The sequence below is a fragment of the Corella eumyota genome, chromosome 7 (genome assembly GCF_963082875.1).
Source record: "Corella eumyota chromosome 7, kaCorEumy4.1, whole genome shotgun sequence".
Taxonomy (NCBI): Eukaryota; Metazoa; Chordata; class Ascidiacea; order Phlebobranchia; family Corellidae; genus Corella; species Corella eumyota.
In genome coordinates, this window is record NC_137496.1 from 3,202,423 (window position 1) to 3,227,317 (window position 24,895).

The 24,895-nt window shown below is 31.8% G+C and overlaps 6 protein-coding genes and 1 pseudogene across 9 annotated transcripts; 2 read left to right on the plus strand and 5 right to left on the minus strand.

Moving 5' to 3' along the window:
• Nucleotides 1-331: 331 nt before the first annotated feature.
• Nucleotides 332-1,873, minus strand: LOC145759434 (pre-mRNA-splicing factor RBM22-like). The gene has a single exon (XM_082573271.1). It carries the CDS (start codon nt 1,813-1,815, stop codon nt 559-561), a length of 1,257 nt encoding a protein of 418 aa, XP_082429397.1. The 5' UTR covers nt 1,816-1,873; the 3' UTR covers nt 332-558.
• A 228-nt stretch (nt 1,874-2,101) lies between these two features.
• Nucleotides 2,102-3,603, minus strand: LOC145759472 (small ribosomal subunit protein uS5m-like). Its single transcript, XM_082573309.1, has 3 exons — nt 2,882-3,603; nt 2,633-2,763; nt 2,102-2,521 (listed from the first exon to the last, which is right to left on the minus strand). The coding sequence occupies exons 1-3, from the start codon at nt 3,505-3,507 to the stop codon at nt 2,133-2,135; spliced, it is 1,146 nt and encodes a 381-aa protein (XP_082429435.1). The 5' UTR covers nt 3,508-3,603; the 3' UTR covers nt 2,102-2,132.
• A 609-nt stretch (nt 3,604-4,212) lies between these two features.
• LOC145759433 (hepatocyte nuclear factor 4-gamma-like) lies at nt 4,213-16,170 on the plus strand. Of its 3 annotated transcripts, none has more exons than XM_082573269.1 (11): nt 4,213-4,436; nt 10,176-10,403; nt 10,776-10,890; nt 11,001-11,095; nt 11,208-11,314; nt 13,567-13,731; nt 13,847-13,956; nt 14,122-14,252; nt 14,334-14,439; nt 14,629-14,759; nt 14,924-16,170. In XM_082573269.1, exons 1-11 carry the CDS (start codon nt 4,349-4,351, stop codon nt 15,193-15,195), a joined length of 1,548 nt encoding a protein of 515 aa, XP_082429395.1. In that variant the 5' UTR covers nt 4,213-4,348; the 3' UTR covers nt 15,196-16,170. The 3 variants fall into 3 exon arrangements, with proteins under 3 accessions (XP_082429395.1, XP_082429396.1, XP_082429394.1); XM_082573270.1 differs by lacking the exon at nt 4,213-4,436 and adding an exon at nt 5,144-5,303; XM_082573268.1 differs by lacking the exon at nt 4,213-4,436 and adding an exon at nt 7,156-7,573.
• LOC145759437 (regucalcin-like) lies at nt 15,879-17,680 on the minus strand (annotated as a pseudogene). Its single transcript, XR_014286526.1, has 2 exons — nt 17,349-17,680; nt 15,879-17,273 (listed from the first exon to the last, which is right to left on the minus strand). The product of XR_014286526.1 is annotated as a regucalcin-like (transcript).
• A 309-nt stretch (nt 17,681-17,989) lies between these two features.
• LOC145759438 (regucalcin-like) lies at nt 17,990-24,796 on the minus strand. Its single transcript, XM_082573273.1, has 3 exons — nt 24,613-24,796; nt 18,837-19,132; nt 17,990-18,610 (listed from the first exon to the last, which is right to left on the minus strand). Exons 2-3 carry the CDS (start codon nt 19,104-19,106, stop codon nt 17,990-17,992), a joined length of 891 nt encoding a protein of 296 aa, XP_082429399.1. The 5' UTR covers nt 19,107-19,132; nt 24,613-24,796.
• On the minus strand, nt 19,712-20,759 carry LOC145759673 (regucalcin-like). Its single transcript, XM_082573522.1, has 2 exons — nt 20,490-20,759; nt 19,712-20,384 (listed from the first exon to the last, which is right to left on the minus strand). The coding sequence occupies exons 1-2, from the start codon at nt 20,757-20,759 to the stop codon at nt 19,764-19,766; spliced, it is 891 nt and encodes a 296-aa protein (XP_082429648.1). The 3' UTR covers nt 19,712-19,763.
• Nucleotides 21,931-24,233, plus strand: LOC145759436 (very-long-chain 3-oxoacyl-CoA reductase-like). The gene is made up of 8 exons (XM_082573272.1): nt 21,931-22,314; nt 22,444-22,490; nt 22,577-22,652; nt 22,809-23,032; nt 23,209-23,391; nt 23,581-23,730; nt 23,867-23,931; nt 24,060-24,233. The coding sequence occupies exons 1-8, from the start codon at nt 22,173-22,175 to the stop codon at nt 24,076-24,078; spliced, it is 906 nt and encodes a 301-aa protein (XP_082429398.1). The 5' UTR covers nt 21,931-22,172; the 3' UTR covers nt 24,079-24,233.
• Nucleotides 24,797-24,895: the final 99 nt, after the last annotated feature.

Below are 24,895 nucleotides of genomic sequence, written 5' to 3' on the forward strand. Positions count from 1 at the left end.
CTAAATAGATTAATCAAATAAATTTATTTTTATTGTCATTTATGAATTTAAATGCAAAGTTTGTCATAAAAAGTAAATTTTAAGTTTTAAGTTATTAATATATACTGGAAAACTTTTACAACACCTCTGTAAACTTATGAAAAAAGTTAATTATGATGTGTACCTAACCAACTAACATAAGAACAGCTTATAGCCAATTTTATTTAACTCCTATATAACCCACTACTGGGATAATTCAAAGACACTTAGCTAACTATTATAACACTGTTTTGCTTTTATGATTGGGCATGTCACTGTTGCCTAATTAATTTAATAAACAAAAAACGTAAAATCATAGTCTTACCAAATTTAATAGTGAAAACTTGTCTCAATATATTACAATGTTCATAAGAGTATACACAATTTTAACAACCTCGTTTTGATATTAATAAAACCATATAGCATAAAAAATACAAATGGCAGCAAGTTTAAAAAGTTATAGAAAAAAGAGTATTAGGTTCCTAAAGATTAAATCAAAAGATTAATCTAAAATTTTGTTTATCTTTAAAAAAATGTTTTCTACATATTCGATCCCATTCTATTGGGGTCTTGTGATGGATAATGCACGGGCAGTCTTGGGGCCAAGTTAATGGATCCATGTGGGAAACCTTGAGGTGGCCCCATCATCATTGGAGGTACTCCCATCATGGCAGGGGGCATCATTCCTGGGGCTGGTTGTCCTGGCATTGGAATTGTTCCAGGAGGAGGCGGCTCCATAAAATTCCTATACTGAGATGGGTCTTTTCTAACATCCCCTGGAAGAGGAAGAGCTCCTGGTAGTCCCGGAACTTGATTGTAGCGCTCACTTTCCGATGACTCCCCCTTGTTATCATCTTTCTTGCCCGAACCTTGTGATTTGCCCCATCTTACCACCAAACGCTTGCCCTTTAAGATAAGCTTTCCAGCACTTTTTCTTGCTGCATACTCCGCTTCACTTCTTTTTGAAAATTGTACAAAAGCACAGTTTTGCTTCTGGGCTATATGAATCGATCGTATTTCACCAAATTGATAGAAATGATTCTTTAACTCTTCTTCGCCTATGTTCTCCCCTAATCCTCCAATGTACAATGTTGTGATTGTGCGATCTTCTGGAGGAGCCACTGCTTCCTGTTCCGCTGACTCAGTAGCTCGTTTCAGGAGTTTATTAGCAACTGGGTCATTTATTCCATAGTATCGATCCTTTATGTTCTGATCTGATAATGGGTCATCAGGATCTGAGGGCTTGTCGTGCCTATATGGACACTCTTCACCACGTTTGCATTCTCCCTTAACCCAAAATGAACAAATATGAGGCCTATTTCTTTTGTAGTACGGAGCCGTACGGGCCATACGCTTCAACATATCATTTGGTGCCTGTGCTTTACCAACAGAACCCACAGCCACTGTTCCGTCTGTGTTTGCAATTTCTCTTTCCATATTTTGAGTGTAATATTCCTTGTTGACATCAGACTTTGCAATATCGTCGGTTAATCCAAGCGCATGATCTCTAGTTTGGACAGGTAGTCCATATTCTAAATCTAGCAGACAAGTTTGGCAAATGTTTTTTAGTTTTGAACAAGTTTGACAAACCTCCGTTTTCTTGAATCGCATGCGAGCACCAGGACACCATCGAAAAACGGTAAACGGACGATCGCAAATCTTACATTCTTTCCCGAATTTTTCTTTTGTCATTCGTAAATACGGATTGTCGCCTAAACACGTCTGACAGAGCAATGGGAAATCTGCTTCTTCCCAATTCTGTCGGTTATATCGGTTTGCACCCAATGAAGTCGCCATTTTAACGCGAGAAAACCTTAGAAATTAGCCTAACAAAATCTTAGTGGAACACGACGAAGCTTTTTCTAACGTTAGTAGAATTTGCGCAAGCATGACGAATTTTCATTACTTTCGAGGATAAACTATTTTTAGTTTCTTTATCCTCAACGAGATTATTGAAAGCACTTTTAATACAATATTTTTTAAAGTATACACACTTTAAATTAACGTTTTAAGCTTTTTTTAATTAAAAATACAATTAAATCACCCTGTGGTTTAACATTTGTAGAGAATACAAACATTTATTTACACAATTTTATTAACAATCAAATAACAAATTACTCCAAACTTAGGTTTTTAATATTCAGCATACTCTCTGGCATGTTAAGATTGACCAAAGCTGGTACGCCCCTGTTATCAGTAGAAATTGTATTGTAAAAAGGCGACCACTGCTTTGGGTCACGCTTTCTCATAGCTTTAATAAGTAGTTCTTGATTGATATATTCATTATATTCATCGTGCTCAACAGTATTTACTTTGCCATTAGAGGGAGAGGCCAAAACTTCAGGATAATTGTGTTTTAGGGGATCGAATCGAACAACGTGATAGCCCAGTCTATCCGCTTTGGCCTGGTAAGACTCCTGCATGCGCATGCCTTTCATGAAGCATTTTAATAAGTTTAATGTTGTAGTTGATCCAGTTGTTCTAATATAAATATCCTTTATTCCTGTGCAAACAATAAAAAAAAGAAAATTTCACCTATTTTACAAAAAAAGAATTTTACATCTACCAATAATTATATATATTACAAATTAAACACAATCTTTATTAAACACACCGATTAATTTGCACATGTCTCTGAGAGCACGATGGCATCTTAATCCATAACCTGGCAGCTGGGGGCGAATGGACATATATGTTTTGTGATGATTTACATACAGATCTTCAAAAACTGTTCGATTTTCATATCTAAAACAATCAAAAGTTGGTAGGATAAAAAACGAATTTGGGTTTTAAAAAATCCAGAAAAACCTTTGTATATTTACTAACTAAAATTTTTTTGCAATATGATAACATTTTATGTTACCTTTCGACGTATTGCAGTCTTTTAACTGCTTTTAGTCTGGCACTTCGCACAGCAGAAACATTCATAGGACAAACAGCACTGCTTACTGCAATTAATCCATTTCCGTTGCCAACAGCAACCATGGCTCTAAATCCATACACTCGACCGACAATGTTGTTCATGTGAGAAACACGAGCAACATCCATGATGACGCTGTTAAAGCCATCAAAAAGTTGTCCTTCCACAGGTTCCGGAGGACCCAACCAAACTCCTCCCCATCTACCACCTGTCCATCCACGCACGATTTCCCGTTTTCCTTTTATATTTCTTCTACTAGCAAACTCGATTTTTTTCCTGTTAAACTCTTCTAATTCCTCGCTCGATTTAAATCCGGCCTTTTTTAGGGGGCTGATATTTAAACCGGGCCATTTAATTCCTAAAGATCCCTCGCCGAGAATCTTATGACGGCCCAAATCGATCCTGGGTTTAGATTGTGCACGCTTGCCCCTTCCAGTTCGTTTTGCTTGTGGGGAAGTTGAGTTCCATAAGTCATCAGCTGTCTTTGAGTTAAAGAAAGACACAAATCGTACTTGAGTAACAAGAAATTTTGGAATTGGGGATAATGTTAATCTTTTTATTGTTGACATTTTGTTAAAATTGTATTTGTACCACCACTTACATACTAGCCAACTTTTTAAAATGAGGTTTAATAATATTCTTTAATCTGTTTAAAACAACATTGTTAATTTTATATGATATTTAATTGTCAGTGTGTATAATTATAAACACGTGGCTTAACTACTATTAACCAAAGTTGGTTGAACTAGCTTTATGGCTAAAGGCTTTAATGATAACAAATGAAAAGGAGGACTATATTATAAAAATTTCTTGTATAATCCTACGGCAATAAAAACACAGCTGTAATTTTAAGAGAGTTAGAAATTAGTTTATTTACTACCAAACCCTAACCCTCTTTTTTAAACAGATGTTGTTACGTAAAATGTCCACTCGCCTTGTTTTTCTTTTACTAACGTCACACGCTAGTTACCAGTCCCGTATAAACTGGGTTGTTATGATTTTACATTCAACACTTTCTGACTTTATACTTTTTTAATCCCATTATTAATTAGTTAGCCTTTATAAACATACTTTGGTGGAATTGTATACAAGATGATAAAACTAACACGTAAGGCTGGTAAAGTCAGCTTATAGAAAAAATTGAAAACACTTTAAACGTACAAACGTATGCTACCATTACCAGCCTGCCAGCAGACCAGACAGCCAGATGTAACTTACTGACTATGTAAATACGCGTTTAGATCATTAAAATTACAAATTTATATCATAGATTTTTAATTTATTTTGCAGAATATTTAACCTAAATTTGAAATAACTGGCTTATAAATATGACAATGATCCCTAAAGATATAAGAATTACAAAGTTTTGTTTGTAATTTTCTTTGTTTGGGCAATAAAACCGGCAACAAGATGGCATTAAAGGACAATCAGCAACTTATAACAGTTGACGAAGTCACCTTCAAATACCTCTCAAATGCGTCAACCGAAAACAATGAAGGTATACATTGTTTTATTACATTAAATCCAGTACATTTTTTAACTGGCACACTGGGTAACCATCATTAATGTTATTTGTTTAGATGTTATGTTAAAATGTTCTTATGTGATATGCAACATTTGTCTATAAAAACATTAATTAACATTTAAAAGAAACTTTGATGTTAATAAAAGTAACTTAAAATAAGCAAAAGTGTAAATTTTGTTTTCCTTTTTTACAATAAAAATTAATTGACATCATAATGTTTACCTATAAAAAAAACAAACAAAAAATCAATAAAAATCTTGTTAAATTTTAACTACCAGTTGCCAACAATTACATAAGGCCTTATTTTTAATTTTAATTACAGCATTATACCAAGGAAAGGCTGTAGACATTTTTAGGCTAAATTTAGACTCAAAAATGTTTAAATTTAGGTAACTATCGTTGATTAATATTCCCCAACAAAAGGTTAAGACAACAATTGGCCTAATATGGTGAATTGCCTTGTCATTCGATTACCCAGTGTCCTTACTAAGTTGTTATATATTAGGTATTATAACCAGCAACTGGTAAAATTAATTCATGCACTGACATTTCAAGTTTTCGCCAATTGCATCCTGTATCCTATAACCCGTGTAAATGTCACATTTGCATATTAATCATCCAACCAAATAGTATTACATCATAAGCTACTCGATCTGTTATAAAAATGTAGAACACGTTTTTCTGGTTACGTTACATGTGTTGTTAGTGTGACAATATATAAGAGCATTTCAGATAAGATCTAATCGTTAGTCTATAAGTATAAATATATCAGTATACAACATTTATATATATACATAGAGGATTTAACTACTTAATGAATGGATTTATTTTCGTTTGGAGGTAAGAATTAATTTTTTTTAAGAGATATCAACTTTAATAGTGTAGACTGTTATTTGTTTCGAAAATAAATAAACAACGAAACTATGCTATTGCATGTATTAAGTTGTTTACTATTTTAATAAGAATAGCTTCTAAATATAGCTGAATGAAAAGAATAATGTGTTGCAATATGATAGGCCATTAACTGTTTGCAGTTTGGCTTTTGCTTTACGAAAAACTTAAACACTACAATACTTGTTATACTGAGTATCATATAACATTAAAGATTAAAAAGAAATAGTTTTTCTGTTCTTTGTGTCGAGCCCAGTCGCGCTCCATCGCGCACAGGTTTCTTGTTTAATTATGACGTCACAGAACATGAAGACATTTCGCTGACAGGTAGATAAGTTCTCGTTTTATTAGGAGCTTTAAAACGGCCATTAAAGATGGTGCAATTTTTGTAACGCGTAAGAGCATCGTTTAGATATATGTTTTAGAATATTATTTATTCATTTTAATAAACAAAACATATTTATTTTAGTAAACATAAAGTCAAAAGGTTATTTATTACTTTATAAAAGCTTAATTATGCACAGCAAAAGCAACTTAATGGTGTGCAAACTGAGTAAGTTTTAAGTTAGCTACGTAAATTTACCGTTTTATTTCCTAATTTACGCGTCAATAAAATCCGCTGTACGTCATGAATTGTCGTCCGCTAATTTTTTTAGCCAATGCACATCTCACGACGAGGTTACGTCATTTTATCATGTGATGTAGATACTGCTTACTTTGACAGTTTTGGCTAAGACGTCGTTATTACATGTTATATTACAGATAAGTAAGACTTAATTCTCGACAATTATAATATGATGCGCTGGCCTTTTTAGCGAAATTCACAGAAATAAAGAAAGTTATAAGCGATTTAAATTGGACTAACGTTACAGTTTATCAAGCAGCTGAAAAAATGTGGAGTAAATTTAAAATTTACGTTAAAAACTTGAAATATCAGTTTATTTATAGAATTAACAAATCCTATAATTACTTAAAGTAAAGTTTTGTAACAGCATATTGGCTTAAAATTTTAGAGCGAGTCGTTTTACAAAAAAATGCGGTTAATTTTCGAACAGTTACACTAATTCGTAGAAACCAAGTTTTAAGTTGTTCACATGTTATAAAAATTACCAACTACGTAAGAGTGAATTACGTAAGCTTACTGAATATGATGTGTGTATAGCCCTAACCTTTCACACGAACGTTTTTGTTTAATTTATTACGCGTTCGCTCATAAAGAGCCGTGAAATATACTGTATGTACTTTTAACATACGAACTTAATTATACAAAAGGTATTAAAAATATAGTTTAAAATTACATTTTGAAAACTTAACTGACTTGGACCCAATGTTAAAGTTCAGGTACTTTTTTTGGCATTTTGTTCCGTTTTTGGACGTCGTTAAAATGTAATAAAAGAGGTATTATAGTTAATATTTGGACTAAACATACAAAAACAACCCCTTAGCTGTTTGCGTAGCTAACAAAGTATAAGAAATTAACAAGGTGTTTAAATAACCTTGACGTTTCAGGATTTTTTAGACAATACAATTTAGTTTAATTGTAAATGATACGTTTTTCCTTGTATCTCAAACAAAAATTTAAAAAAAAATTGTTTTTCTTATCGGATCGACAACGTAACGAGATATGGTATAAGGCACCGCGTATTCGCGAATATTTACCTTCGCCCGTTGTTGCGCAACGCCTCTAAAACAAAGAAACCGGCTCTGTGATTGAAAAACAATGCACAAACAGAATGTTGCAAGCCATTATTGGGTCAAGTAGATGATTAATCCGTCGACCTGGCGATAGTTAGACGATGGTATACTTACAGCAGTAAGAAAAATCGCTGCTAGACGAGTTCGGGTTAGATTGCGTAGGCGCGTTCTACAGGTTGTTTTTTCGCAAAATTAAGAATTAAGTTTTGTGGTTAGTTTACATACCTTTTGCTTTCCACCCTGTTGGTTAACTTTCTGGCGAAATTTGAGCATTCAAAAAAATTCTAAAAAAGAAAAAGAAGATTTAACTAACATTAAAATAAACGATATGTACTATTTTTAATTGTTAGATTCAAACTGAATGCAATAGAATATTTTTAAATATAAGAGGTAAACATAAACTAAGTTTAAGTAAGGTAGTTGTACAATGATGGAAGCAGATTTGCAAAGTAGTTACATGTCTGATATTAGTTTGTACCCAAATGACACCACCCTATATGCTGACATGATTGGCCCACTGTCTGGTAAGTTTGACTTTCGTAAAAAAGTTTTAATTAAAAAAAATTTATATTACCTAAACAAAAAAAATTTGGGTTGCCTTTTAACACGTTTTATTTTTTCGCGGAAAGTTGCCATTGGCTTTCTAAATATTTTGCTTGACCTAGTTTTTAACCAATAGGAAGGCGGTATTGTAGTAACACCCCTATTTTATTACTCAATTTATAAAACTTTATTAGTTCTTATTACTTATACCCAAAACATTTTTTAAAAACTCAATACTTCTTCAGTTTTACGAACTTTATCAGAAAGAAACTTATTATTATACCGTAAACACTTTTTTATTACCAGCTTTCATATTTGGCCTTTAACATTAATGCAAAATTGTTGTCCCAACAACAGATTGTATATTTTGATTCGTTTATCACAGCCTAAACCCGGGGCGATTTATACTTTGCACCGTCCCGCACTATTTATATATTTCTTCTTTATTACTGACGGGTTGTATATGGAATATGCCAGATTTGGGTATTTGTAATGCAAGTTTTTCAAATCATAGGAAATGGAAGATTTAGATTAATTTTTTGCTTTGAAATTGCCCTAAAGTTCATTTATACGATATTAAGTTTGAAGAAATGCAATATTCAGTAACAGTTTTTAATGGCATAAGTTTGTGGGGTAAATTTTGGTTAAATCTTACTTAATCTAAATTTGAATGTGGCTTTTATACTTCTGCACTAGGCAACCAAAACTGGCAGATTGACAGTTAAAACTTGACCTTGCAAACCTAGTTTTAATGTCGCGGAAAGCCTGATTCAAACCGAAGTGATTCACGACTTTCCGTTCTGCTATCCTACCCGTTTCCGACCATTGAAAATTTAATTCCGTGGATTTGAATCGTGGCTTTAATTGCACCGCATTGTACTTACTGACAGTTTAACAAGCGCACCGATTTTTGGAAACAGAAAATGTTTGTTATATAATTAAGATTTTTATCATGATCTCAAAAAAAAAAAAATATTTTTTGCAAATTTTTTTTCGCAAAATTTAGTAAAAAGATTAGATTTGGTTAACGTTATTTTCTTGAATAAGTTTTTAGATTTTCAAGATATTTTTGCGAATACATTAGTGAATATACACTATTGTTTCCATAATTTTGTTAGGACATTTTATTATTTTAAAATTATGGTTTTAGATAAAAAATAATTACTCGCTAAGGTTGTGATATTTAAAAAAAAACGAGTAGTAAGTAAGATATGAGATTGTAAACAATGAAGTGGCATATAAATATCATATTTTTATAATTTTGAGTAAATATTTAATCCCGAATTAAACAAACTCCTTTAAATATTGTTATATGTACCAAAATTCATTGGAATTTTTTTTAAGTTGTATCTGAAACTTTGTTGTTTAAAATTGCTAATTGCGTAAAAATTTCTTCCTAAAATTTCTAGGAACTCGAATCGCGCCGTTAAGTCTACTCTGATTGTCTCTACCACGAAAAATACACCACATTTAAAATCAAAAACTGTTTTTATGGAACATATTTTTAAAACAATAGCATTACAACCGTTTTGATATATTTAAAAAAAAATTAGCGGCATTTTTAAAGTAGTATTAGAGTTTATTTAAAATAATTTTAGCCCTTATTTCTAAAGCAAGGTATATATATATAGCAGTTAGGTAGTAATTAGCAGCTCAAGAAAATGAACTACAGAACATACAACCGTGCAGAATTTAACCTGTGGATTGGTCCCCATGTTCAGAGTAAGTTTACATCTCAAGTCAACACTTTGCAACGACTTGCACTCGTTTATCAGGTCCCGAAACGTGACGATTGTTCGCCAATTTTGTGTTTGACATTGTGTTATCTTACTAATGCAGATTTGCGTGCATTACTAGAACTATGTTTATTATTTACGGGTCGTGATATACGAAATACATTAATGATGTGAGATCGTGATTCAGACGATATCGAAGTTTCGAAAAGCGGCACGAAATTTTTCTGAGGGTTTTTAAGATGCTATTTTTAGTATCTTGGTTGCTTATTGTGTAGTCAGTTGCGTGGTTTGTTTGTGTCACGATTACGTATTATGGGTCGTGTGTAAATTGCATTTTTTCTCGAGAAAAAAAATAATGTGTTTACTCTATTAGTAATTTGTCATTAAAAAATATTTTAAAACAAACGCTGCTTTTTTAAATTTTATGTGTGAACAAACTTTCGTTACGTTTTTCACATTAAATTCTTGTGTAATTTTATTAGATTTGTAAATAACATAAACTATATACTCCCCTTTCTCAGTATGTTATGCAGAAACTCAAGCTAACACAATACAGACCAAAACAAATGCCTAATAAATTTTACTAACTTTTTATTAGGGCCATATTAAGATAATGATTTTATTGGGTCTTATTTATATTAAAGTTTAGCCCGTGACATTAGAATATTAAAACACTATATCATGATTTAAAAAGCCAATGTTTATAAGTAGTCAGGGCAAGTAATTATACCCATTACTACTGCAGTTCATTTAAAAACGTTAAAAATAACCCCATTTAAATATAAATTTCGAACCCTTGAAAATGGTGAATTTTTTTCTTTTTATTAATAATTTGTTATATTTTCAGACTCACCTTCTCCTTTGAGTGGAAATGTGCCAAACGTGAACAACTTCGCTTATCACAATTCTAACCCAGTCAGTCCCGTAGGGATGTATCAACACCCCATTGCTGACCCCTCCATGCAGAGTTTGTCCCCTGAGAGCATGTCGAATCATTCTGGGGTTGTGTTTAACGGACAGGCAAGCGACCATGAGTCTAATCACTCTGTTGCCGATGGCGACAACATAAAGTCAAGTTAGTACTGAATTTTACCCAGTTTTTTTTAAATTTCGGTGCCAATAGATTAATAACAGGGAAATTAATTACCCTGACTTAGCTGGGAAGAGCTTGTACAGGTTTAACATTATATTGATCTTGCGGTATTATCTGTTTGTTGACCTGCCGGGTTTTGTTTCAGGCTTGCCATGATTAATCTTATTAAAATCTTTCTTAAGGTCACCATAACCTTAAAATTAAAAAAAAAATGTTTGATTTATTAAGCTCTATAACAAAACACAAATTAAACTTAGTTGTTTCCAAGTATGGTAAAATACATATTTGATTAAAGGAACAATAGATTTTTTGCAAAAAGTAAAACATACTTTGATTAAAATATTTTACTTGCAGTGTGTTCAATCTGTGGTGACAAAGCAACAGGAAAACATTATGGGGCAAGTAGTTGTGATGGTTGCAAAGGTTTCTTCAGAAGAAGTGTAAGAAAAAATCACCAATACCAATGCAGGTAGACATCTAAAAATAAAATTAAAACATTCAAAAAAGGAATTAATAGTGATACAAAGAAATTATGAAGATGCTTATTTTTATAAATCACAAATAATATTTTTGGTTTAGGTTTAGTAGAAGTTGTACTGTTAACAAAGACAAAAGAAATCAATGTCGATATTGCCGCCTTAAAAAATGTTTTCGAGCTGGGATGAAAAAAGAAGGTAAAGCGATTTTAAAATTTATGTTTGTGGGGTTTAAAAATATTTTGAAAACAAACAACTTAAACCTGGATGTGTATTCTTAAACATAATGGAATTGTTTTTTAATTTAAAGCTGTACAAAATGAGAGGGATCGAATTAGTACAAAAAAATCTCCACTAGATGACACTGCATCACTCTCTGTTACGACTTTATTGAATGCTGACAGTATGTCAAAACAGGTAAGTCAAACAAGCCATAAAATTTTATCTTGGTGTAAAACCCCTATTAAAAATATAAATAATAAACTAATTTTAAAAACCTTAAACACATTAACAATAAGAAATAGCATGGTAATTACCCCAATTCCTGCTTAGCGAGTTTTTATAGACCTTACATTATTTGTTTATTGACCCGGCGTCCAATTTTAAACACTTATTTTGTGCGGTGACATTTTTACCAAAACTTTAACAGTTGTTTTGCGAAAAACAAAACTAGTTAATGAGTAACTATTGCCGGAATTGTGTGGCCTTGGGATTAGTTATTGTTAAGTCATTAAGACAAGGTATTATTGTTTAAAAACACACTACACCACCTTGTAACGTAACCATATAAAATTAAGGTAAACTGTACATAAAATTTAAATAAACAGTTATTATAATGTACCATACACAAATGTAATCCAATTAAAATATTACTAGGCACTTCAAAACAAAAGATTTCTTTACTAAAAGCCAACTAACACTTACACATAGTAACATAACATATAAGAAAATAATTGGCAAACTGCAAAGCAATACAAAATAAATTGCAACTTTTGAATTTCTTATTTATACTTTTTAATTAAAAAGTTAGACTTTGTACATAAGCATTTTCATAATACCAAATTTTTCTAGCTTGCCTGTAATTTCAAACTACTAAATTCACTTCGAATTTAAAACCAATGTATAGGAAATGATAGATTTGTTGTTGGCATTGAACTAGTTGATTGATGTCTCATGATAAATTGTAATTCCTAAAGCCTTAGGAAAAACTAATTTCCTCTTATTGCCAACCAAAGTTCAAAATCATGAAATCATGTAGCAGTTTAACCCACAACAAGATTACATCAAAATTACCAAAAACTCTATTTTTAAGCAACAAAAATGGCGGTAATTGATCCCCGAAACAGATAAACTGGGTAATATATTCGCGAACTTGTTTTTTTCTGAGAAAACGTGTAAACAAATTGCACCATTAAAGCACGATAGCAGATGTGTTAAACATAAATTCTCCAAACTAATAACACCTTGGTTATCAATAAACAATATTTCAACATATTTAACAGCATTAATTTTATTTACTAAACATAAATAGCTCCCAAAGTTTCATTTTTCCTGTTAATTTAAGTGAATGTGACATGTTTTGCAAAATCTGTCAATGTTACTCAACAGACCAACTGATTTGTTTTTGTTTATTTATTAAAAGTAATTGCACATAAATAACCTTAGCAAGTACTTAAAATAGGTACCCTAATTAACAGGCATTCAATGTGAATCAGTGTATTAGATTTTCTTATCTTATATCGTGCAAAGCTTTTGTTTACCGAGTTTTTGTGTGTGATTACAGCATGTCAAATATTTGCGCACGTACTTAACATTTTAAATCAATGTGTTATGGCAAATCTTGTTGGCAACTACTTCCATATTAATATCAAGCTAACATTTCTATATCAGTGCCATATTTTTATAACCCAATGCACGATATTACCGTCAATTATTCAAGTTAAATGACAACTTAAACACGCTTTGCATAAGTTTAACCTATGTCAAGATGCTACCACCAAATAGAAATGCATCTACATGGTAAATCACTTGACCAAAGTAAACTATCAAATCTCTCTTAAAGATGACCCTACCGAAACACACATACACTTAAAGCTGAGTTGTTTGACTTTTAGCCCACCGTGTTTACCTAATTTGTTTGCTTTTGGTTTTCTGTAGCATGTTATCAGCAATCACAGATTGTTTTTGTGGTTCGTATAGCGCCTTGGTGCATGTCGAGACTTGCACTTATATTACACACTTGCGGCGCGTATTGCATAACATCAAGCAAATGTGATATAGTCAATAATATATTGTAATACTTTATACAATGACATAGCACACCTATGTGTATTGTAATGCCTTTCTCACATTACATCCTGTGCTATGTTTTTTAAATGATTTGCAAAAAAAGCTTGATAGCTGTAAAATAAAATAACAAGTGTTAGTTGAAAATTTCCCCCTATGCAATGAGTTAGTCACTTTAAAAATCAGGACAGCAACCTAATGCAAAACAGTTTCATAATGTGATAATGTTGTTTAATCTATTATATTAAAAATGTTGTTATTGTTTTGAGCTTACTAATCAAACCTTATTCAATTTGATATTATTTGCTTAATAAGCGGAATTTTAAATAGAGTATAATAATAAAGTAAAATCTCACTGGATAACTTCTTTTTTTCGATTTTAGCCAACAGCAACCTCAAGTGGTGAACCAATGGATTCGAGTTCGGTGGACAAGAAAAAGATTGCATCAGTGAACGATGTTAGTGATTCGATGAGACAGCAGTTACTTGTGCTGGTTGAGTGGGCAAAATACATCCCTGCGTTTTCCGAACTACCTTTAGATGATCAGGTAAGAATCTAAGTAATTTAAAACCAATACATTTGTTGTAACTGATGATCTTAAAAAGAAGACACAGAAAATTTTAAAATAAATCTTTGAAGTAACTCTTTTTTATTTTTAACAGGTTGCACTGTTAAGAACACATGCAGGTGAAAATTTGCTGATGGGGGTGGCAAAGCGATCTCTACCTTACAGCGATGTTTTGTTGCTTGGTAACGACTTCATTATACCAAGGTTTGTAAGATTTTGAATGCTCCCTGTGCATTTTTAACTAAAAGGTTAACAGCATAAAAAAATGGACTTATGGTCAGTGTCTTTGACAAGTACATATCTTTTAATTGGTGAAACGAAGTCAAATTTTTTTATGAAACAAAAACTTAGTGGAACTTTGTTTTACAGGCACTGTCCTGAGGTGGAAATAAACAGGGTTGCCGTTCGAGTTTTAGACGAATTGGTTAAACCTTTAAATGATCTCGCTTTGGATGATACAGAATTCGCTTGCCTAAAGGCTATTGTGTTTTTCGATCCTGGTAAGCAAATAATAACAAAACATAAAGCTATATTAAATCATGGAATGTTATAATGCTAACATCTTATTTCTGTAATTTAAGATGCAAGAAGCTTAAGCAATCCTGCTAAGATTAAGTCAATGAGATCTCAAGTAATGTGCAATTTAGAAGATTACATCAACGACAGACAATACGATTCAAGGGGAAGGTTTGTGGTCTTGTTCTTCAGTTAATTTAAGTTTTAAGAACAAGAAAAACGAGTATTAAAATAGATTTTTTGTAAGGAAGTTGCCTAAGAAAATTTCTTAAAATGTGAAGGTATTTTTATGACACATCAAATTTTTCTGAATCTATTGTTAGTAATGTTTCGTAAGAAATGTATCCTTGAACATTGCAGGTTTGGAGAAATTCTTTTACTGCTGCCTACCCTGCAAAGTATCACCTGGCAGATGATAGAACAAATTCAGTTTGTGAGACTGTTTGGAGTGGCAAGAGTGGACAACCTGCTACAAGAAATGCTGCTCGGCAGTAAGTTAGCAAAATTACTTTGTTAAAAAATTAAAAAGCTTTGTTTGCAATGCTACACCAGACACCTAAATTGGACATTTTGTAGCTTTTTAATGTAATATATCAAAAGATCTTATCAAATTATGTATTTCTGCATATATATTTTCAACAAATATTTTGTTTAGGTGCAAATGAAAGCCAAACTAGTATGGTAACAACCACCATACCTTTTAGTGTACCCCCGCAAGTACCCCCTAGCCCATCTCACATTAACATTAGTCAATCCAACGAGTTTGTTTCCCAGAATGTCCTGACGATGGGGTTAAACGAAGATGTGAAACCGTGTCTTATAAACTCAAATTTTTCTAACCCGCTTGTGCAAAACCAAGTGGGGGCTATGAGTATGGAAATCGATCCAACTTTGATGAATATAACAACAAAATCGGAAATTCCTTAGGCAATTACGCGTCACTGCTCCAAAAGATCAGAGTAGAAAGAAAAAACTTATTGGGGAAAATTATTATTTTTAAATTGTTGGTTTTGTAGAAAAAGTAGATACGGCGTTGAAAATATAGAGAAAACAAAACCAGGCCACGAGCTTTATTTCAGTTATTATCATACTTCCGTCCTTCTTAGCCTACCATTTTATTTTTTTCTTTTGTTTACACCGTCATATGTGCCTTACTGTTCACAAATCTACGAGCACCATTTCTTTTTAATTATGATTTACCAAATTTATTCAAGTTTCTTGTTTTATCGCTGCCTGCCAGACTGACTTGGCGTTGGTTTAATGTTGTAAAGTGTCAGCTGAGAGGGTTTTAGTTTTCGTGAGCTTGTCTATTTTGTAACAAATGTGCCATTGTTTTATTTCTCGGCTCGTAGGTGTCACCGTCGAGCAATCTCCTCCACGTAATTTTAATTTTTTATTCGTTTTTTTTTTTCTTGAAAATCGTATTAGTTTCATTTCCGTTTGTTTTATTTTAATGTCAATGTGGTGCTACTTTAATTCTGTCGCACCAGTTTCTATAAATATATATACTATATATGCACTAGCAAATATATATTTGCCTTCTGTTATCTCCAATGAAATTAACCAAAGCTAAAATAATAACATACCAAAAATAAAATTAGAAGTCCTGCAACAAACAGCTTAATATCTGTTTTCTTTCTAAATTTTTTATTTTTTGTTGGTTGAAACTACTTAAAAGTCATATATATGTTATGAGAAGCTTGTTGTTTAAGCTAGTTGTTTTTGAAAATACTTAAATTGTACTGTAGCAATGAAGTATTTGGTTTTATGCTGTGCATAAAAGCTTATTGTTTTTTATTTGTTTTTTGATTGTGATCTCATATCGTGTTAAAATGTGACATTGCCTTATTATGTTACTGCAATTTTTATTTTGTAATTACAGTGTCACCAATGTTTGTTTAACATCGTAGTGTTGGTTAAACTAAAAAGTTATCAAGCTTAACATTTCAGCTCGAGAAACCACAGGTCTTAGGGAGTTACACACTGTTGAATATATAAAGTTACACACTGTGAATACATATTAGGGCAATATATAAAGGCATTCAGCCAAGCGTTAAATTATTTAGCTTTTTCATTCTAACGTTTTTATGGCTCAATGACGTTGGGAAATAGAGAAAAGTAAAGAACTAGGTTTTTGTGGTTAACAACTCAGCTAGAATGTATTATTGGTAAATATGAAGGTCATAAAAGCACTTAAGGCAAGAAACTTAAACCGATGTGTGATGATTTAGTTAAAAAAACATTCAAATACCTTTAAGTCATTTACAACAGTTTAGAAAATTGGCAAAGTGTAAAAGATATTAGTAGCATGTCAGTATTTAAAAAAAAAAAGATATTAGTAGCATGTCAGTATTTTATTTTGACCGATACAGGTTGTTTAAAAACCTATCCATTAAACACACATGCCGGCAGGCCCTTTGCCCCCAGGCCAGTAATCTTAAACAAAGAACTGCCCTCATTATCTATATTTGGGTATTTATATCTTGCAGTTGTGACATATAACTCATCAAGATTAGGCCCACCAAAACATGCGGAAGTAATTTCTGTAACCTCATCACTTATTTTAATGTATTCCTTGTTACCAGTTTTTGGGTGTACTTTGATGATTTGGCCCCCTAAGAACATAGCTACCCATAAATTACCGTCAGAATCGATGCAATGACCATCTGGTATCCCCTCAGTTTCAGGATTAAATGTAACAACACATTTCCGGTTAGAAATATTTCCAGTTGCAATATCGTAGTCATAAGAGTCAATTGAATACGCCAACGAATCACAAAAGTAAAAAGTTTTTGAATCAGGGGACCATGACATACCATTCGAAATATCTATGTTAGAGAGAAATTTTTTACGTTTAAGTTAGTATCTAAGCAATACAAGCTTCCAAGTCCCTTTGTATTGACTGCAGGTGAAGATTCCTTACCCATTGTCCCTGCCCAAAGACGGCCAGCAGGATCACACTTACCATCATTAAAACGAATATTTGCATTCTCTTTTCCAATAACCTGAACAGCAACATCAGTTTTTTTTTGAATTGAAAATTAAGTCCATGCATGTTATTATTAAATAATATACAAAACCTGAATGGTTTCGGTCTTTCCTGTTTCTTCATTTAGAAACGCGAAGCGATTTTCAGCCACAATTACAAGACCACCATTCTTTCTTGGCACCACAGCAGTGACCAGTGGGTCAGGTTGTTTGATGGTGGTTGTCTTATCTGTTACTGGGTTATATCTATACACAAGAGTCAAAGACATCCACAAACAATAAAGTCTGTGTCTTGTCATCCCAATGTGGACCCTCTGCCACAACACATTTCATTTTTTTCACCAGTTCAACTTTAACCATTTTAAAGTAACTCTAACTTTATAATCGCAAAACATGTACAATCAAATTCTTTATTATTTTTAGTATGCCAAGCATAAGTGCACAGAACACAAATATAAATTCAATTACAGTCAAGCTGTTAGCTACAAAAGTTTGCTGATTACAGGCGATTTTTACTAACGATTAAGTATATCAAGTTGCAACGCTGATTCATGTTAAATTGACTGCAAAGGAATGTTAAAAACAATTATCTGCAAGCTTGTAGAAAGTTAATGGCCCATGTCCTTAAGTTACCCCTTTCTTAAAAGATTAGTAATTGGCAAAATTGGCAAAAAGCAGTAAATTATACACAACGGTTAGCTGAGGTCTGTAAAATATTTCTTACAAACTGCATTTATCCATTAAACACACATGCAGGTAGGCCTTTGGCTTCAAGTCCTGTTATTTTAAACAAAGAACCAGAGACATCATCATCCTTAAGGTCTTTGTTTCTGGCTGTGGTGACGTACATTTCATCGAGATTAGGACCACCAAAACATACAGAAGTAATTTTTGTAGCCTTATCACTCACTTTGATGTAATCTTTTTTGCCAGTTTTGGGATCAACCTTAATTATTTGGCCTCCAAAAAACATAGCAACCCATAAATTTCCGTCAGAATCAATGCAATGACCATCTGGTATTCCTTCGGTTTCTCGATCAAACTCCACAACTGTTTTTAAGTTAGAAATGGCTCCTGTTGTGATGTCATAATCATAAGACTCAATCGAAAACTCCAATGAATCACAATAATACATGGTCTTATTATCAGGGGACCACGACAGGCCATTTGCAATATCAATATTGGACCGACATTTTTTGTATTCAAGATTGGTATCCAAAAAATACAAGTTGCCAGCCCCCTTTTCATTGACCCCGGGTGAAGATTCATAGCCCATCGTGCCAGCCCAAAACCTACCAGCAGGATCACATTTACCATCGTTAAACCGAATATTTGCACCTTCCTTTTCTGTCACCTATGTAGTAACATGGGTTTTATTATCACCAATAATATATGTTTGAAATGCAGAAAGATTGTTGTCTCAACAAAAAAATGTAATTTGAATGATACTTGGAATTATTTACCAAACTGTTTATTTTTGACCAACTGAGTAACACAATTCACCCAACACCAAAATTAATTGATTTTGTAAGTAATAAAAATAATTCTTTCATGCAAATGAATTTAATGTCATGCGGAACCTGAATGGTTTCAGTCTTTCCTGTGTCTTCGTCTAAAAAAGCAAAACGATGTTCAGCGGCAATTACAAGACCACCACTTTTTCTCGGAACCACAGCACCAACACTTGGGTCTGGGATTTTGGTAACTTTCATCTCATCTGTTATTGGGTTCCACCTATACACAGTGGAACTAATGATTTCCACGAACAATAGAGTTTGAGTTTTATCATCCCAATGTGGACCTTCTCCAATTGTGCACTGCATTCTTTTTACAAGCTCAACTTTTACCATTTTTTATTATTTTTTATCCCTACAATCTAATGAACATAAAAAAACATAAATTTAGCAACAGAGAGTAAAACCCAAAAGTTTATGCACCCTAGCTTTTATAACACTGTTTCGCGTTTTTTGAGTACATTTTTTAACCCCAAATACAGCTGTTTTATAAGCATATTGATAAGAAATCTGCAGTCCCCTCTACTCAGAAATGTGCGGCTTATTCCTAAAACACATAAGGAGTTTGAGCCCTTTGGGCTCGAGGCTTTTAATTCTAACCAAAGAACATAAAGCAACACCATTACTTAAATATAATTGTTTGTGGTGAAGACAAATGTTTAAGGAAGATTTTGATCTTCCAAAACAGACTGACTATTTTTCTGTAGAACAAATTACTTAGTTTAAGCAATTTTTCTTTCTCTTCAAAACCAAAAGTCCCTCTTTCCAATGGCATAGCATTTAATCTTGCAAAAACATGTCAATTTTATTTAAATGTTAGGGCAATAAAAGGCAAGTGAAAATTATATGCAAGTTTGAAGGTAATTATAGGATCTTGCTGCACGACAAACATTTACGTATATGATAAAACAGTGTTATTAAAGATAAGTAATTGGCAAATTTGGCATGAAGCGGTGAGCAAAGCAACTAGCAAAGCATCTTTAAATGTAGTATTTATCCATTAAACATGTAAGCAGGTAGACCTTTGGCCCCAAGTCCTGATATTTTAAACAAAGAACCAGAGACATCATTATCACTTGGGTCTTTGTTTCGGGCTGTGGTGACGTACATTTCATCGAGATTCGGACCACCAAAACATACAGAAGTAGTTTTTGTAGCCGTATCGCTTACCTTGATGTAATCTTTTTTGCCAGTTTTAGGATCAACCTTAATTATTTGGCCTCCAAAAAACATAGCAACCCATAAATTTCCGTCAGAATCAATACAATGACCATCTGGTATCCCTTCAGTCTCACGATCAAACTCTACAACTGTTTTTAAATTGGAAATGGCTCCTGTTGCGATGTCATAATCATAGGATTCGATTGAAAACTCCAATGAATCACAATAATACATGGTCTTATTATCAGGGGACCACGACAGGCCATTTGCAATATCAATGTTGGATCGACATTTTTTGTATTCAAGATTGGTATCTAAGCAATACAAGTTGCCAGCTCCCTTTTCATTAACCCCAGGTGAAGTTTCATAGCCCATCGTCCCTGCCCAAAACCTACCAGCGGGATCACATTTACCATCATTAAAATGAATGTTTGCACCTTCTTTCTCAGTAATCTAAGTAGTAACCAAAGGTATTTATGTCACAGCATACAATAAATAAAGTATCAAAGGATAAAGATAAAAAAATTAGTTCACACATTGGAGTATTTAAAATTCAACCTGAATAGTTTTAGTTTTTCCTGTTTCTTCGTCTAGAAAGGCAAAGCGATGTCCAGCTGCTACCACAAGACCCCCACTTTTTCTTGGAACAACAGCACTTACAGTGGGGTCAAGTACTTTGGTAGATTTTAACTCATCTGTTACTGGATTCCATCTATACACTATTGAGCTCATTGTGTCCACAAACAGAAGAGTTTGAGTTTTATCATCCCAATGAGGTCCCTCTCCAATAGTACACTGCATCCTTTTTACAAGCTCTACCTTTACCATGTTTTAACTTGGCTATTATTAAACACAAACTAACAAAAGAGAATAATACCCAAACCTTTTGGGGGAAGAGTAAAAGAAAATATCTTATTTTAAGTTTGGATTGGGTTTTCTTTTTTAATTTATTAAATTTTTTTAAACAATAATTTAAGTATATCAACTACTTGACTTAATAATGTCCCTTTATAACCTTGCTAGTTAAGTTATAAGCATTTCATCGGCAAATATTTGTAAAAAGTTTTGCAATTGAGAAAATAAATATTTGCTTGGAACTGGTGTTGTTACGTGAAAAAGTTAATAATTAATTATGGTTCGAAATCTTAGATTTCGAAACATATTGTTATTGTCATTATATTTAATATTATTATTATTATTATTGTTTTTATTCTTATTTGACCGAATTTTGAAAGACGATAACTTTTGTTCTTTGAAAGTAAAAGTTCTAAATTTTTAGTATGTTTGTTATTATCCCAACGAATCGCAAACCTCCTATTTACGACATTTAAATGTCACTAATTACTAATTAATATATTTTATTATTAAAATTTAATGATTAAATTTTCTGAAATTGTAATATGTTGTTGGTATTATTATTTTGTATGTTATTTAAAAATGAAGATTTACCTCTAGCTAAATATCGTTTAATCATTATTTTAGTTTTTTTTATAAAATAACGAATCAGTGTGAGTTTAACACTTGAATAATTTAATAGCGTTCTGGTCACCGACAAAAATCGTCCTTATCGCTGTCTATTAAAGTAAAAAATATTGGTTGAAAATTTAAGTAAAATGTTAAAGTATAAGTCAAAAATGTGTAAAATTTTTTTTTTTAATTGTTTTATTATTATTATATTTTAATACTCGTTTGATTACTAAAAAATTAAGATCGGTATTTTGCTTTTAAATTTAGTTTACTTTTCTATTACAATATCAATGAATGCGTGTTCGTTTGTTAAAATTAGGTTTAAATATAAAAAAGTTCATATTTAAATTTATAATTTAATTAATAAACCTACTAAATAAATTATATTTATAAAAAAGAATCAAACGATTTCGAACCATATTTTATTTATCAAATAAATCTAGTTTAATATGTACTTTTGACTATTACATGTTTAAAAAAGAGAAAAAAAATTTATTTTGTAACAAAATTGAGTTTAAAAAGACATTTGTTTGATAAATTTGAAAATGAGGTAAAACTTGATTTTGAATATTGATTATAAACAGTATAACATTTTGTATGCTTGACAGGAAGTGCAGTGAATGATTCATTTTCTTTTGTGTAGTTAAAAGGGGTGTACTTAGTGAATGAGTCATCATTTCCCAGAAATTCATCGAGACATTGTATTGATAACTAAAACCTCAGACAGTTTAAGAAAAATTTCATTCTTTATATTGTTACTACAGGTTAGACAGTATGTTGGACTGCTATTGGACATTGATTGGTCAAGTGACATCACTTGTAATAATTGTTAAGTTTTGTTTGTTTGTTTGGGATAATTATTCAACATATTGGACTGAGAATCCTTTAAACTTTTCTAAACATGGAAAGTGGTCAGGTAAGTTGACCTTGTTATTTTTTAAGTAAGTTTTTGCTATAACACTTTTAGTTCAACTAGATTTAGTGCCAAAGAAAATTACCAAGTATAAAAAAAATATATTTTTAAGTTTTTAACTAAATTTTACAGTTGTAACTGGTGCTACAGATGGAATTGGAAAGGAAATTGCTCTTCAGGTACAAAAAATTTATAATTTTAAAAGTAATTTATAACAAATTATTTTATCAAATTTTTTGTAATATTAATTTTTCTGTTTTTAAAGCTTGCTAAAAGGGGGCAAAATATTGCCCTGATCAGCAGAACTGCAGCCAAGCTTGAGAAAGTGGCAAAAGAAATAGGTGACGTTTATACAAATGTTTACATTACAATAAACTTGGATTGTTAAGGCTTACCTTAAAAGACAGACTTGTATATATCAAAAACCTGAAAATAAAATTTTTTTGAGATAAAAATAAAAAAGCTGAGGTAAAAATAAAATCTTAATATTTTTAAAGAATCTGAGTATAAGGTTGAGACGAAATGCCTGGCAGTGGATTTTACTGAAGATACAATTTATGAAAAAATTGAGTCCTTTCTAAAGGAGATTGATGACATCGGCGTTTTGGTAAACAATGTTGGTATTGCTCATCCACCAATGCCTTTCTTGGAGGTACAGAAAGAGATGAACAACAAAATAACCGACAATATTATTAACACCAATGTCAAGTCTGTTTTCAAGGTGAGTTTGGTACATTAGAAATTACGTTACCGGGGTCAGAAAATTTTTTCAAAGGTTTTAAATAATCTTTACTTATTTAAATAATCTTTACAAAGGTTTTAAATAATCTTTACTTATTTACTTATACATTTAAACCCAAAACATGCATTAACAATAAAAAATTTAATTTTTTGCAGATGACAGGATTAGTGCTGCCTAGAATGGTAAACAAGGGTAAGGGGATCATTATAAATATCTCATCGATGAGTGCAGAACATCCAATTCCTTATCTTAGCTTATACGGGGCAACTAAAGCTTGTAGTGATTACTTCACTAAAGCAATTCAAATCGAATATGCAAACAAGGGGATTATTATTCAGGTGTTATTAGTAGTAATAATGCAGGGGTAATCTTTTATTAACCTCCACTTAATTTTAGTGAATTTGTATTAGAAAATGTAATTTAATTCTCGAAAACATTTTAACGAATTTGATAATTGTTTTTTTTTTGATTTTACGTCTACACATTTGTATATGTTTTTGGACATGCAAATTGTTTTTTTAATTTAGACTGTCCGACCTGGTTTTGTATCAACTAACATGACAAAGAAGGGTAAGGCAAAGCCGATGTATCCGGCTGTAAAAGTCTATGCAGAGGCTTTAATGCGAACAATTGGAAGACAGAACAACACAAACGGTTACATCGGACATGCTATTTTGGTAAGTGCTCAAAAAATATCCAAACACCCCTACCTTTAACTTTGTTTTTAACATGCTATGAAATGCATGAAAGCTTGTTAATTACTTTATTCAAGTCTACACAAGTTACCAATTTAGTTGCATTACTTTTTTACAGAGTGCTTCGACAAGTTTCACGCCTAGGTTTATAACCAACAAAGCAGTTGTTAAACAAATGAAAGAGTGAGTTATGTTTAATTTTTAAAATATTTACAATATGTTTTGTAAAAACACTGACAAAATTTTGTCACTAAGTTAATTTTGTAAAGCTGTATAGTGATGTTGCATTACTTATACAATTTTTTTTACAGGATGTACGGCATAAAATAGGTGGCTGGATATTATGCATTCAAGTTTGAATTCGTTTTATTTTTGGCATCTGACTTGAGTTTTACCAATCTGAAATTTCTACTTGATAAAAAGTTTATGTAATTCAATTTATAATCGGTTATGTCGCCAATTGCAATTAAATTGTAGAACTGGAATGTGTAATCATGTATATATATATAAATTTAAGTAGAATATATAATTAAATTAGTTATCTATTAAAAATAGTACTAATAAACTGATAAAAGTTAATACTGCCAACTGCTTACAATTTAATTGTAAATAAATAAAATTACTGCATGTTATTTTGTTAATATTATGTTGAAAAGATATTATGCAATATATCTTGCACAGGAAATATTTAGCCAGTCACGATATTATGTAATGATTAAATAATGATCATGCAAAAATCTGGCAATATATGCATCAACATTTGAGCTGCAAAGCATTCTTAATTGGACATGATTTATGGCAAAAAATAAATTATTATAACATAGCCAACTAGGCGCAAATAAATACTCAAAAACTTAAACTTACGATTATGTGTTGTTAGTTACATTCCGGTTGCTTGTTGTTGATTTTTAAGTTGGCAAGATCTCCAATCATTTCAACGCTCAACATTAGCAGCAGTATAGTTAACTATCATTATGTTCTCTTTAAAAATAACTACTAATGGTAATTTTTAAAGATATTACCATAATTAAGCTGCCTAATATCTAAATTAAACCCACTTTAACAAATTTCGTTTACACGTGTTTATAAAAACATTAGCGTTTCCCTTTAATTAAATTTGTTTAAGTTATCCCCAATTTTAGTAAAA